Source organism: Furipterus horrens, unplaced genomic scaffold, assembly GCF_987537825.1.
Source record: "Furipterus horrens unplaced genomic scaffold, mFurHor1.1.pri manual_scaffold_6, whole genome shotgun sequence".
In the NCBI taxonomy this organism is placed as follows: Eukaryota; Metazoa; Chordata; class Mammalia; order Chiroptera; family Furipteridae; genus Furipterus; species Furipterus horrens.
The window spans coordinates 34,526,307-34,539,439 of record NW_028327176.1 but is presented as its reverse complement, the minus strand read 5'-3'; the positions used below and the strand labels follow the sequence as shown (position 1 = coordinate 34,539,439).

At 36.7% G+C, this 13,133-nt stretch overlaps 1 protein-coding gene across 1 annotated transcript; it reads left to right on the top strand.

Annotated features, from left to right (window-relative positions):
• Window positions 1-350: 350 nt before the first annotated feature.
• Window positions 351-1,013, top strand: LOC150005960 (myosin regulatory light polypeptide 9). Its single transcript, XM_090281282.1, has one exon. The coding sequence runs from the start codon at window positions 465-467 to the stop codon at window positions 981-983; it is 519 nt and encodes a 172-aa protein (XP_090137408.1). The 5' UTR covers window positions 351-464; the 3' UTR covers window positions 984-1,013.
• Window positions 1,014-13,133: the final 12,120 nt, after the last annotated feature.

Sequence of the window (13,133 nt, the reverse complement as noted above, 5' to 3'; positions counted from 1 at the left end):
AATTGTGTTAACCAGCTCATTCTTTTATGTGGGAATAATAAGTACAAGCTGGACCACTGCCCAAGAATTATTTTCACTGGCTGTTTCCCTACAGATAGGAGAAAGAAAGACATAAAGGGGGGAATAGTTACAGAGAAAGAATGAGCTTGGAAAATCTCTTTTGTCTATCTGTAGTCATTCTCCTGTGATTTTTATGCTAATGATCTGAAATTTTGATCAGTTACATGATAGTGTTTACCTAAAGAAAACAACACATTCCTATCCTGATGAAAATATTTTTATTAGTATAATCTTAGACATTTCTTAAAAATAGATTGTTTTCATTACTTTAAAGAGTTAGCTGTAGCCCCTACCCGACGCTGCTCCGCACCAGGATCCCAGCTCCGCACCAGCTCCGCACCAGCTCCGTGGACGGAGAGAGCGCCTTCTAAGCACCAGGGAAGCCCCACCCACCTGAAGCCAAGATGTCCAGTAAGCGGGCCAAGGCCAAGACCACCAAGAAGCGGCCACAGCGGGCCACATCCAATGTCTTTGCGATGTTTGACCAGTCCCAGATCCAGGAGTTTAAGGAGGCCTTCAACATGATCGACCAGAACCGGGACGGCTTCATTGACAAGGAGGACTTGCATGACATGCTGGCCTCACTGGGGAAGAACCCCACGGACGAGTACCTGGAGGGCATGATGAGCGAGGCCCCTGGGCCCATCAACTTCACCATGTTCCTGACCATGTTTGGGGAGAAGCTGAACGGCACGGACCCAGAGGACGTAATCCGCAACGCCTTCGCCTGCTTCGATGAGGAGGCCTCAGGTTTTATCCATGAGGACCACCTTCGGGAGCTGCTCACCACCATGGGTGACCGCTTCACAGATGAGGAAGTGGACGAGATGTACCGCGAGGCGCCCATTGACAAGAAAGGCAACTTCAACTATGTGGAGTTCACCCGCATCCTTAAGCATGGTGCCAAGGACAAAGACGACTAGGCCCCGGTCCCCGTGCCCAGGCCCCTGTCCCAGTCACCTGCTCCCCCCTCACACAGTCTGCACCTGCTGCATGCCCACGGGACTCTCTCGGGAGTCTCCCTCTGAAGGGTTAGGGGTCCGGCTCCCAGTGGGGGAAATGGGCCGAGAGAGAGCAGTGCCAGGCATGGGTCACACAGCCAACGTGAGGCAGATGTGTCCAGTGTGACCCTCCAAGAAAGGATCATCTAGAGGGCTGGGCCTCGGGGTCACAGGGGAGGCCCCGCAGGAAAGCCCAGGCCTCAGCTGTTGCCTGCCTGGAATGGGCTGTCCCACAGGAAGGGCCCCGTGTCCTGCTCTGGGCCACCACTTCACGTGCACCCCATGCAGGGCATGAAAGCCCTTTCCCAACCACTGCCACAAACACACAAACCTCACCAGGGTCCCTCTCAGAGGACAGGACTAGGGACCCCTCCCCTCCGCCCTGCCCCCACCCCACCAGGAGTGCTCCAGAGGGTGCTGGAGGGCCGGCTTGTCCGGGAAGGCAGAGTTTCTAATAGAAGGCTGAGCACTGCAAAAAAAAAAAAAAAAAAAAAAAAAAAAAGAGTTAGCTGTCTTTTTCTACTTTGTTAAAATATTATCAGTAGTAGGTACTGGACTTTATTAAAGGCCTTACCAGCACTTAAATTTCTGATGTATTTGATATATTGAATACTCCTGAATTCCTGGGAAAAACCTACTTAATCATGGTACAGTATGTTGCTATTATTTTGTGAAACATTCCCAGGATAAACTCACTTAATCATGGTATGGTATGTTGCTATTATTTTGTGGAATTTAAATCAACGTAATTGCATTCTGTATTTGTGCATTAATATCCATAAATAAGACTGGTTCTGAGCTTACAATCCTGTTCCATATTAAGTTATGCTAGTTGTATAATATGCATAGAAATGATTTTTCTTTCACTTAAGATCTGAAAATGTTCCTCAACTTAGACAATTCACTAATAAAAGTCTGCATCCACATTTATTTTGTGAGATAACATTGTAGCATTTTATTAAACTTTCATTTGGATATTGATAGATTGCATTATCCTGTTCCCCTTCAGTCAGTTCTGGTTATTTGTATTCTTTTTTAATCTATTTCATTAAGATTTTTCCAAAATAAAAAGAGTTGTAAAATATCTAAATATAAGTTAACTCTTCTGTTTTCTATGTTCATGTTAATGATCTTAATTTATTTTTATTTTTATTAAACTTTTCAAATTTGTATGTATATTTATTGCCATTTTATATTTTTATTTTTTATTTGTTTTTAAAAAATTACATCTAATATATAATGTCTAGCTTCTTTTCTCATTTCTAGTGTATTAGTATTGGTTTTTACCTTTATTATTACTCTGGCATTCAGTTGATTTTTACATTTTTACATTTTCTAAAAACAAATACATGACTCCTTTTTTTTACTCATATAACAATATATGAGTTTCATGTTGAATGATTGCTGATAAATGCAACTCAAATATACAGAATAGATTTTCATATGTATGAATCTCATCTTAGCAGTTAATAAAGAATTGGTAACTAGAGTGTGCATTTCTTCCTTGACCCAAGAATTATATAAGACATTATTTCTAAAATTAAAAATACTTGTCTTTACAACTTGCATATGTTATCAATATCATTAAGCCTTTTTGCATTAATTATTAGAGTGACATGTTAATTTGTTACTGTACTTCTTGTTCTTATATATATTCAAATAAAGAACTTATATGACTCAACACCAGGAAGACAAACAACACAATTAAAAAATGAGCAAAGGACCTGAACAAACACTTCTCCAAGGAGGACATATAGATGGCCCTTAGACACATGAAACAATGCTCAACGCCGCTAGCCATCAGAGGGATGCAAATCAAAACCACAATGAGATATCAACTCAGACCTATCAGAATAGCCATCATCAATAAATCAACAAACAACAAGTGTTGGCAAGGATGTGGAGAAAAGGGAATGCTAGTTCACTGTTGGTGAGAATGCAGACTGGTGTAGCCACTGTGGAAAACAAAATTGAGTTTCCTCAAAAACTTTAAAAAGGAACTTCCTGTTTACCCAGTGATTCCACTTCTGGAAATATATCCTAAGAATCCTGAAATACCAATTAAAAGAATATATGTACTCCTATGTTTATAGCAGCATTATTTATAATAGCCAACTGCTGGAAGCAGCCTAAGTGCCCACTAGTAGACAAGTGGAAAAAAAAGTTGTGGTACATTTACACAATGGAATACTATGCAACAGTAAAAAGAAAGGGATTCTCACCTTTTGCAACACCATGGATGGACCTGGAGACTATTATGTTAAGTGAAACAAGCCAGTCAGTCAAAGACAAATACCATATGATCTCATTTTTATGTGGAATCTAAAGAACAAACTAAACTAATGAGCAAAATAGAATCAGAGGCATAGAAACATTTTAAATAAAATAACATTTAAGTCAAATGATGGAATTATACTTCCCATGGGTGGGCTGTTATAAAAGCACAGGAACACCTATATGAATATCAGGAATAGTAGATTGAAGGATTACCCTGGCTGGTTTGGCTCAGTGGATTGAGCGTCGGCCTGCGAGCTAAGTGTCGCTGGTTCGATCTTCCAGTCAGGGCACATCAGAGAAGGAAAACTCTGATTCCAAAAAACCTCCGCTGCCTTGTGGCATACCTCTTCAGGGGAAAGGCTAAGGGAGTAAACCCCGACAGAAAATCCGGAGCCGGAGTCCCTAAGGCGGTTTGACATTGTAGTCAACACCGGCAACTCCTGCGGCGCACCTGAAGCCAAGCTGTATTGACTCCGTCTTTCCCTTGGATCCTTCAGCTGTGAAGAGAGGGGGGGTCTGCTGCATGGGCAACAGCAGACCCTCCATATCACCTTGCCCAGGCTCTGTAGCTTCAGCTTCACTGGAGAGGACACTCCAGCGTCATCGCAAGATGTCGATTCAACACGGGAGGAGACAGATACCGTGTCACTCCCGAGTCGGACTGCACAGCCATTCTCTGCAGTGCAGATAGACTCTTAAGAAGCTACACCATCGTCTCTCGAGACGGACGGCTGCCGACGACGACGAGATTGAAGGATAGATACATGAGCAGTGACAAAGGAATATTTCATAAAAATTTAAAAAATGACTTTATCTAGAGAATATAACAGTCTGAAATATGTATTATTTGATTTCTATAAAATGACGTACTGACAAATCTAGTCTCCAGTGTCATTGTGCAGATCAGTAACTTTCATGCTGAAAATACAAGTGTGATTGAGAAGGGACACGGAGAAATCTTTTTTGGGGTGAATGAAATGATAGTTATAGTGAATGGCTGTGGTGATAGTTACATCTTTGTATACAATAGGTAACACTCATTACAATGTATACTTAAAATGATGCATTTCACTGTCTGTTAATTATCCTTCAATAACATTCAAAGAAGTCTTTAAAATATATTTTTGTAATAGTTTTTCAGGTAGATAGCCTTTTAAAATAGCAACCAGTTGAGAATTAATATCTTTGTTTAATAATGAGGAAATATATGAGCCCTGTCTAGGAGATATTCAGCCACGTTATATGAAAAATAGACACATTTATTGAAAAAGACACAAGATACAAGAAGTATTGTACATAGAGCAATGATGCCTCAATCCTCTTCAAAGTAGGCACCTTGGGACCTGACACAGTTCTCCCAGTTGCCATCAGCTATCCCATTGTATTTTCCTGGATCTCATCGATGGTCTGAAATCTCTTCCTTTTCAAAGGTGATTTTAGTTTAGGGAAAAGCCAGAAGTCGCAGGGCACCAAATCTGGGCTGTAGGAGGGCTGAGTCACTTGGGTAATTTGATGTTTCACAAAAAAACTCAGCATGGAATGTGATGCCTGAGTGGGCACATTGTCGTGATGAAGCTGTCAATCACCAGTTGTCCATAGCTGCGGCCTTCTGAATCATCCAAATAGTTTCTGTGGAGGAATGTCCAAGCTTAATACAAAAGCTTATGCAAATTTGTTGCTCTACTCGCTCATTTTGAATGCAATGGTCATACAGTACACATGCTCACTCAACAGCATCTATTGCCTCCACTGACTGCTACAGTGAAGTTGTCACTGTTCACACCTGCATATTTCAGTCCACATTCATTGACTGCCAGGTTATATCGCTGTTGCACAAACAGTTCTCATTATATTAATAATGGCTGGACTTTTTCCATACAGACCTTGCATATTTTGGAATTTAAGCCCTGATCCAGTGTATCATTGGAAAGTATGTTTTCCCATACAGTGGGTTCCCTTTTCAGTTTGATGATGATTTCTTCAGCTGTACATAAGCTTTTTATTTTTATGTAGTCCCACTTGTTAATGTTTTTCTTTGTTTTCCTTGCCCTAGAAGACAATATCATAAAAAATATTGCTATACAAGATATTTGAATCAGAGGCATAGAAATATGGAACAGCTAACAGCTGTAAGAGGAGAGAGAGGAGGTGGGGACATGTTGAGAGAAGGTGAAGGGAGTAGCCAAAGAACATATATGCATGGTCCATGGACATGGACAATAGTGTGGTGATTGCCTGAGGGAGTAGGGGGTTCTGGGTGGAGAGGGGCAAAGGAGTTAAATTGGGACAACTATAATTGCATAAACAATAAAATGTTTTACAAATTTAAAAAATAATGTAATGTGTTTCTTCCTGATAGTATATTGCTGTTTGTTTTATTTCCAATTTGGCAGCATCTATTGTTTAATTGGGTTTGAGACAATTTACACTTAATGTACCTAGTGAAAATTTTGGGTTTTAAACTATGGCCTTGCTATTTGTTTTTCATGTGTTCCATATCCTTGTTATTTCTAATTTTCCCTGTTTTTAAATATTAATTAAGTATGTTCAATTTTATCTCTGTTTAAAAAATAAACATATTCAGTTGTCACTTTCTTGTTTACATTTAATATCATTAATATATATCTAACATCAAAAAATATTACACTGCTCCACATATTAAAATCTTTGCAATAGTATACTTCTATTTCCCATGTTACATATTTTGTTTTTGGTAGCATACATATGTAATAAACCTCAAAATACTTGGTAAATATTCTTTCTTTAAATAGTCAATTATCTTTTAAAGAAAATTTAAAAAATAAGAAATTGATTCAAAGTTACTCACATAAAAAATGGGCAAAGGACCTGAACAAACATTTCTCTGAAGAGGATATACAGAAAGTCCATAGACACATGAAAAAATGCTCAACATCATTGGCCATCAGAGAGATGCAAATAAAAACCACAATGAGATACCACTTTACACCAGTCAGAATGGCCATCATCAACAAATCAACAAGCAACAAGTGCTGGCGAGGATGTGGAGAAATGGGAACCCTACTGCACTGTTGGTGGGAATGCAGACTAGTGCAGCCACTATGGAAAACAGTATGGAATTACCTCAAAAAACTAAAAATGGAATTGCCTTTTGAACCAGCGATTCCACTGCTAGGATTATACCTGAAAAATCCTAAAACCCTAATTCAAAAAAACTTATGCACCCCGATGTTCATAGCAGCCCTGTTTACAATAGCTAAGTACTGGAAACAGCCTAAATGCCCATCTGTAGATGAGTGGATCAAAAAACTGTGGTACATTTACACAATGGAATACTATGTAGCAGAAAGAAAGAAGGAACTCCTGCCATTTGCGACAACGTGGATGGAACTAGAGAGAATTATGCTTAGTGAAATAAGCCAAGCAATGAAAAAAAGAACACCATATGGTGTCACCTGATACAGGAAACTAAAGAACAACACAAACAAATGAACTAAATAGGACAAAGAGTAGAATAGTAGTCAATAGGGGGGAGGGGGAGGGAGCGAAGGGGGATAAGTAAGGGAAGGGTCTAGTCAAGGAATGTGTATAAATGACTCATGGACATGGACAACGGGGAGGGATATGATTGCGGGAGAAGGGGTGGGATGGGTTGGGGGGAGCAATAGGGGGGAAATGGAACAACTGTAATTGGAAAACCAAAAAATAAAATAAAAAAAAAGTTACTTACATAATTACTATGTCTGAAGCATTTCATTCATTAATTACCATTTTTCCACCTGGTATAATTTTCCTTCTGTTTGTGAAGTCACCTGCCATTCTTATCTTTGTTCTTCTATATGTGAGGTGCTTTTTTTTTTTTTCTTCCTTAACTGCCTTTAAAATGTTCTGTTTATCCTAAGATATTCAGGAATTTTATCATGACATGCAATTGGTTCAATTTTCTTTTTATCCTGATTGATGTTAAATTTTTGGAACAGTGGTTTTATTTTTTTAATTAAAGTTGAAAAATTATTACATTAGTTTTCTTCACATTCTCTCAATCTTCTTTCTGGGATTTCCATTACACATACATTAGACTGATTGAATTTTCCCAAAAGCCACTGAACCATTCTCTTTCTTTTCAGGTTTTTTTTTTTTTTTTTTTTCCTTGTCTGCCCTCTAGTTTGGAGTTTTACTTGCATGTATTCTTGACATTACCATCTCATGTTGTTCTTTTTTATAACTCCAGTCTTCCTACTCACTACACTCTTATACCTCTTTAAATCATTTTGTATATTTATAATACTATTTTAGAACCATGGTTTTATATTTCAATTATCTGTATGGTTTCTCAGTATGTCTCTATCATCCCTTCGTATTCCCAGTTATATTATTCTGTTTCTTGTGATAGTGTGCCTGGGTTAAAAAAAAAATTTAATCTTGTATTTTTTTCTCATTTTTAAAAATTATATTTTATTGATTATACTATTAGTGTTGTCCTGATTTCCCCTTTTGCTCCCTCCACCCATCAACCCCCACTTCCTCTGGAAATCCCCACATCATTGTTCATATCTGTACGTTACACATAAGTTGTTTGGCTACTCCATTTCTTATACTGTACTTTACATTCCCATGGCTATTCTGAAACTACCTATTTGTATTTCTTAATCCCCTCACCTCTTCACCCATTCCCCTACACTCCCTTCTTATCTGGCAACCATCAGAATGGTCTTCTTATCCATAGTTCTTTCACTGTTCTTCTTGTTTGCTTAGTTAATTTTTTAGATTCAATTGTTGATAGATATGTATTTATTGTCATTTCGTTGTTAATACTTTGTTCTTTTTCATAAATAAGTCCTTTTAACATTTCATATAATACTAGTTCACTGATAATAAACTCTTTTAGTTTTCTTTTGTCTGGAAAGCTCTTTATCTGCCCTTCAATTAGCAATCTTGGCTGTAGGTCTCTGCTTTTCATGACTTTGAATATTACTTGCCAATCCCTTTTAGCCTGCAAAGTTTCCTTTGAGAAATCATCTGAGTCTTATGGAACTAACTCCCCTGTAGGTAACTAACTGCTTTTATTTTGCTGCTTTTAAGATTCTCTCTTTATTGCTAACCTTTGGCATTTTAATTATGTTGTGTCTTGGAGTGGGCCTCTTTGCATCCATCTTGTTTGGGACTCTCTGTGCTTCCTCAACTTGCATGTTCATTTCCTTTGCCAAATTAGGAAAACTTTCTTTCATTATTTTCCAATAGATTTCCAATTTCTTGTTCTTTCTCTTCTCCTTCTGGCACCTCTATGATGCAAATGTTGGACCTCTTAAAGTTGTCCCAAGAGGCTGCTTACACTATGCTTGCTTTTATGCATTATTTATTCTTCTTATTGTTCTGATTGGTTGTTTTTTGCTTCCTTATGTTCCAAATAATTGATTTGATTCTCAGCTTCATCCACTATACTCCACCACATTTTATATATTCATTCATTTATTGATAAACATTGAATACTTGTTTCCATCGTGTGCCTATTCTATCAATAAATAATGGTGCAGTGAACACTGGAATACAAATACCTACTTGAGTTTCTGTTTTAAGTTCTCTAGGAATATACAGGCTGTGAAATTGTTAGGCTACATTGTAGTACTACCTTTAACTTTGTGAGAAAATTTCAATCAATTTTCCACAGTGACTGTGCCATTTTACATTCTCATTAATAGTACACAAATATTTGAATTTCTTCATATTCCCTACCAACATATTTAATTTTTTTTTATTATAACCATCCTAATAAGTGTGAAAGTGTTAATCAGTATCTCATAGTGGTTTTGATTTGTATTTCCCTAATAACCAGTGATGTTGAGCATCCTTTTATGTTATTATTAGTAATTTATATATCTTGTTGCGACAAATGTATATTCAAGGCTGTCCATATTTAAATTGTGTTGTTTGCTTATTTGTTGTTGATTTATATGTTATCTATATCTTTTGAATATTAAACTCTTACCAGGTACACATGCATAATTTGCAAATATTTCTCTCATTTTGTAGGTTTTCTTTTATGTGTTGATTTTGAGTCCCTGTAACTTTGTTGAATTTATTTATTATCTCTAGTAGTTTTCTTGTGGATTATTTTGGATTTTCTATATGTTTAAAATTATGTAACCTGTGGATAAAGATAGTTTAATTTCTTTTCTAATCTGATGCATTTTATTTATTTTTCTCCTGTAATTTTTATGGTTATAACTTGTAGTACAATGCTGAATAGCATGAGTGAAAGCAGAAATCCTTGTCTTGTTTCTAATTTAAGACTCAATTTTTATGTTCTACCATTGAGTACTATAGGGAGGTTTTTCATAAGCGTCCTTTATTATATTGATAAAGTCCCTTCTATTTCTCATTTTCTGATGTTTTTATGATAAAAGTGTGCTGAATTTTGTCAAATGCATTTTCTGGGTCAATTTAGATGACTGTGTACGTTCTCCAATATTTTGTTAATGTTACATACTATATCAATTTTCTTGTGTTGAAATGCCTTGGCATTCCTGGGGTAAATCCTATTAATAATAGTGTGTAATCTTTTTAATATATAGTTACATTCAATTTTGTTGAGGATGTTTGCTTTATATGCATAAGGAATTTAGGTCTATAATTTCCATATCTTTGTCAGGCAAAGGACCTAAATAGGCACTTCTCCAAGGAGGACATACAGATGGCCCACAGACATATGAAAAAATGCTCAACATCACTAGCCATGAAAGAGATGCAAATTAAAACCATAATGAGATATCGCTTCACACCTGTCAGAATGGTTATCATTAATAAATCAACAAACAAGTGCTCACAAAGATGTGGAGGAAAGGGAACCCTAGTGTACTGTTGATGGGAATGCAGACTTGTGCAGCCACTGTGGAAAACAGTATGAAATGTCCTCAACAAAACTAAAAATGGAACTGCCATTTGAACCAGTGATTCCACTGCTAGGATTATAACCAAAGAATCCTGAAACACCGATTACGAAGAACCTATGTACCCCAGTGATCATAGCAGCACTGTTTACAATAGCTAAGTGCTAAAAACAGCCTAAGTGCCCATCAGTGGATGAGTGGATCAAAAACTGTGGTACATTTACACAATGGAATACTACATAGCAAAAAGAAAGAAGTAACTCCTACTTTTGTGACAGCATGGATGGAACTGGAGAGTATTATACGTCGTAAAATAAGCCAGATGGTGAAAGGCAAATATGATCTCACTTAATACAGGAACCTAGTGAACAAAACAAACAAATGAGCAAAATAAAACCAGAGGCATTGAAACAAGGAAGAGGCTGACAGTGACCAGATGGGTGGAGAGAGGGAGAGAACTAGAGAAAGAAGGGGAAGTGTCTAGTCAAGAAACTGATATAAGTGACCCACGTACATGGACAACAGGTTAGGGATAGTGTGGGAGAGAGGCAGGGGTGGGTGGGGCAGGAGAGAGCAATGGGGAAAAAAGGGGACAAGTGTAATAGAACAAACATTTTAGAAAAAAAAAAATGAATGTCCTAGTTTCCCAAGAATATCCTCCAGCTTTTTCTTCCAAGCCTTTCATAGTTTACTACATGTCTTAACCATAGCCTTTTCCCTCATGTATCTGTGGGTTGCTAGTTCTCCTTACAGCATTTTCCAGCTACGCTCACCATTTTTCTGGCCTAAGTTATGACTTAGGCACAATAGATATGGGTACTTACACAGTCCTTCAAGTAGTCCCAAACAGAATAGAACAGACAAGCCCCATAATTTGCAAATAAGGTCTGCTCTTCTCACTCTGGGAACTGGAACCAGAGTCTCACACTAGGAACATGGCTGCTCTGGTTCAGTACTGCCATGGTTCTAGGAAGGGAGTAGCAAGAACAAATTTAAACATGGAGAAACTTGTTTTCAGGTTTTCTTGACTCAGAATGTACTTGGTTATTATAAACCTTTAACTGGTATATAGAATTACAACAAAGTTGTTTCTGACATCCTCTGCAATTTTATTTTATTTTTATTTTTTAATTTTTAAAAAAATGTTTCTGTGGGGCTACCATGAGCTTGGAGAGACCTCCTCAGTCATTATGTTGATGTCACTGCTGTGGAATCTGTGCTTTAACTACATCTGTAGCTGTCACTGTTGTCTACTTAAGTTTGAGAAATGCCAAATACTTGACATGAACCTTAGTTTAAAGACAGAAAATATGGACTTGCAGCTTTCTCATTTATAAATGTGATCTTGAATTATTTAATCTGCCTAACTTAATTGTTTAGTGCATGTAACCTATGGTTTTATAGATTATATTTAGAAAAGAATACAAATATGATGTACCTGAAAATAAAAGTATTCAATAAATATTATTTCCCTTTTCTACTTCTTTTCCATATTCCAAGACTACAAGCACTCACTCTAATGCTTCTCTGCCCTTCTCTGGAGATATCATAGACAAATATCTGAGTAAGTTCATAACATTGGTTTGAGAAGCAAATAAAAAGAATTCTAAAAACCCTCATCTTAACTTTAGAAGTCTAATTTCCTAATTCCTTATTTCTTATTTATAATATATATGTCTTCGTACTACCTATTTTAGTTTTTGGTCTTTCTTAGTAATCTGTAATATGGATGTTATATCCACAGCAAATGGTCTTGGAAAATCTTAGAGGTAAATCTGCTTATCAAGATTTATAGTACAAATATACTCAGGATATTCTTAAGAATAAATAAAATAATTAACGCATGAATGGTGCTGAAGCCTAATGATACATGAAAAGAAATAATTTATGAAGATAATTCCCAGCTGCTCCCACTTAATAAATACCCACATGAGAAGGGGGAGAAATGGAAATGATAAATAGTAAGGAACTATTAACCCCCATTTTATAAATCTGTGGAATAGTTATTTTTAATCAGGAAAGGAAGGTCAGTAAAGATTTCCAAAAACATATACTTTAACAAGTCAGCGAGTGCATCTGCACATTTTATGTGAAATGGAAATAAAGATATTTCATCAAATGTGTACAAGATTTATTATGATATATGCCACCCTTCACACTATGTTGAAAGCCATTTCCTCACAGAAGGATAAGAACTATGTTGACAATCCATTTAACTCAATGTTAAGAAAAATATTTAAGAAAATTATATTATTTTTCTTATATAATAAAAAGTAAGCACCTTATATTATGACTACACTGGGGTGATTTTGATGAGATTTCACAATGGTTAAATTCTCCATTTGGTCATAAATAGTATAGAAAAACAGCTCATTACCTAAATGAAATTTTCTTTTCCCTGTCAGTGTCACTCATTTCACAATAACTTAAACCTACTCTACAATTTACTATTTACAACCAAGTTACTGGCAAAGCATCTTTAGTATCCAGCAACCAAAATTGTTTAATGATTTGTGTTATCTACAGTACACTACGAATACAAATCTAGGACACAGTGGACTAGAGCTGCCCCCTCATGTGACAATCATTACTGTTAATTTTCAGAGCAGAAGTGTTCCCCACAAAAGGTCAAATTAGGAAATGTGTTTGGTATGTATAAATGAATGTACTTATTTCTTCACCAATAAAATATGGCCTTAATAGCATTAGTATCAAGATACAATGACAAAAGGAAAGGAATATAAAGAGATTTTATGTGCAGATGGTGCCTCGCTATTTATCAGTGAGCCATAAACAATTATCCTGGAAATATTGAGATTAATAGGCCCATTTAGTAAAAGAGTTAATTGTGAGAGGCATTGGGATAAATCTGAGCTGTTTTCCATATTAAAAGTTTTCTCTAGGGCAATTGCATTTCCTGCAGAGTTAT

What these genes read in the sequence shown, in the direction of transcription:
- LOC150005960 (XM_090281282.1), top strand. Translation starts at nt 465, where the DNA reads ATGTCCAGTAAGCGGGCCAAGGCCAAGACCACCAAGAAGCGGCCACAG.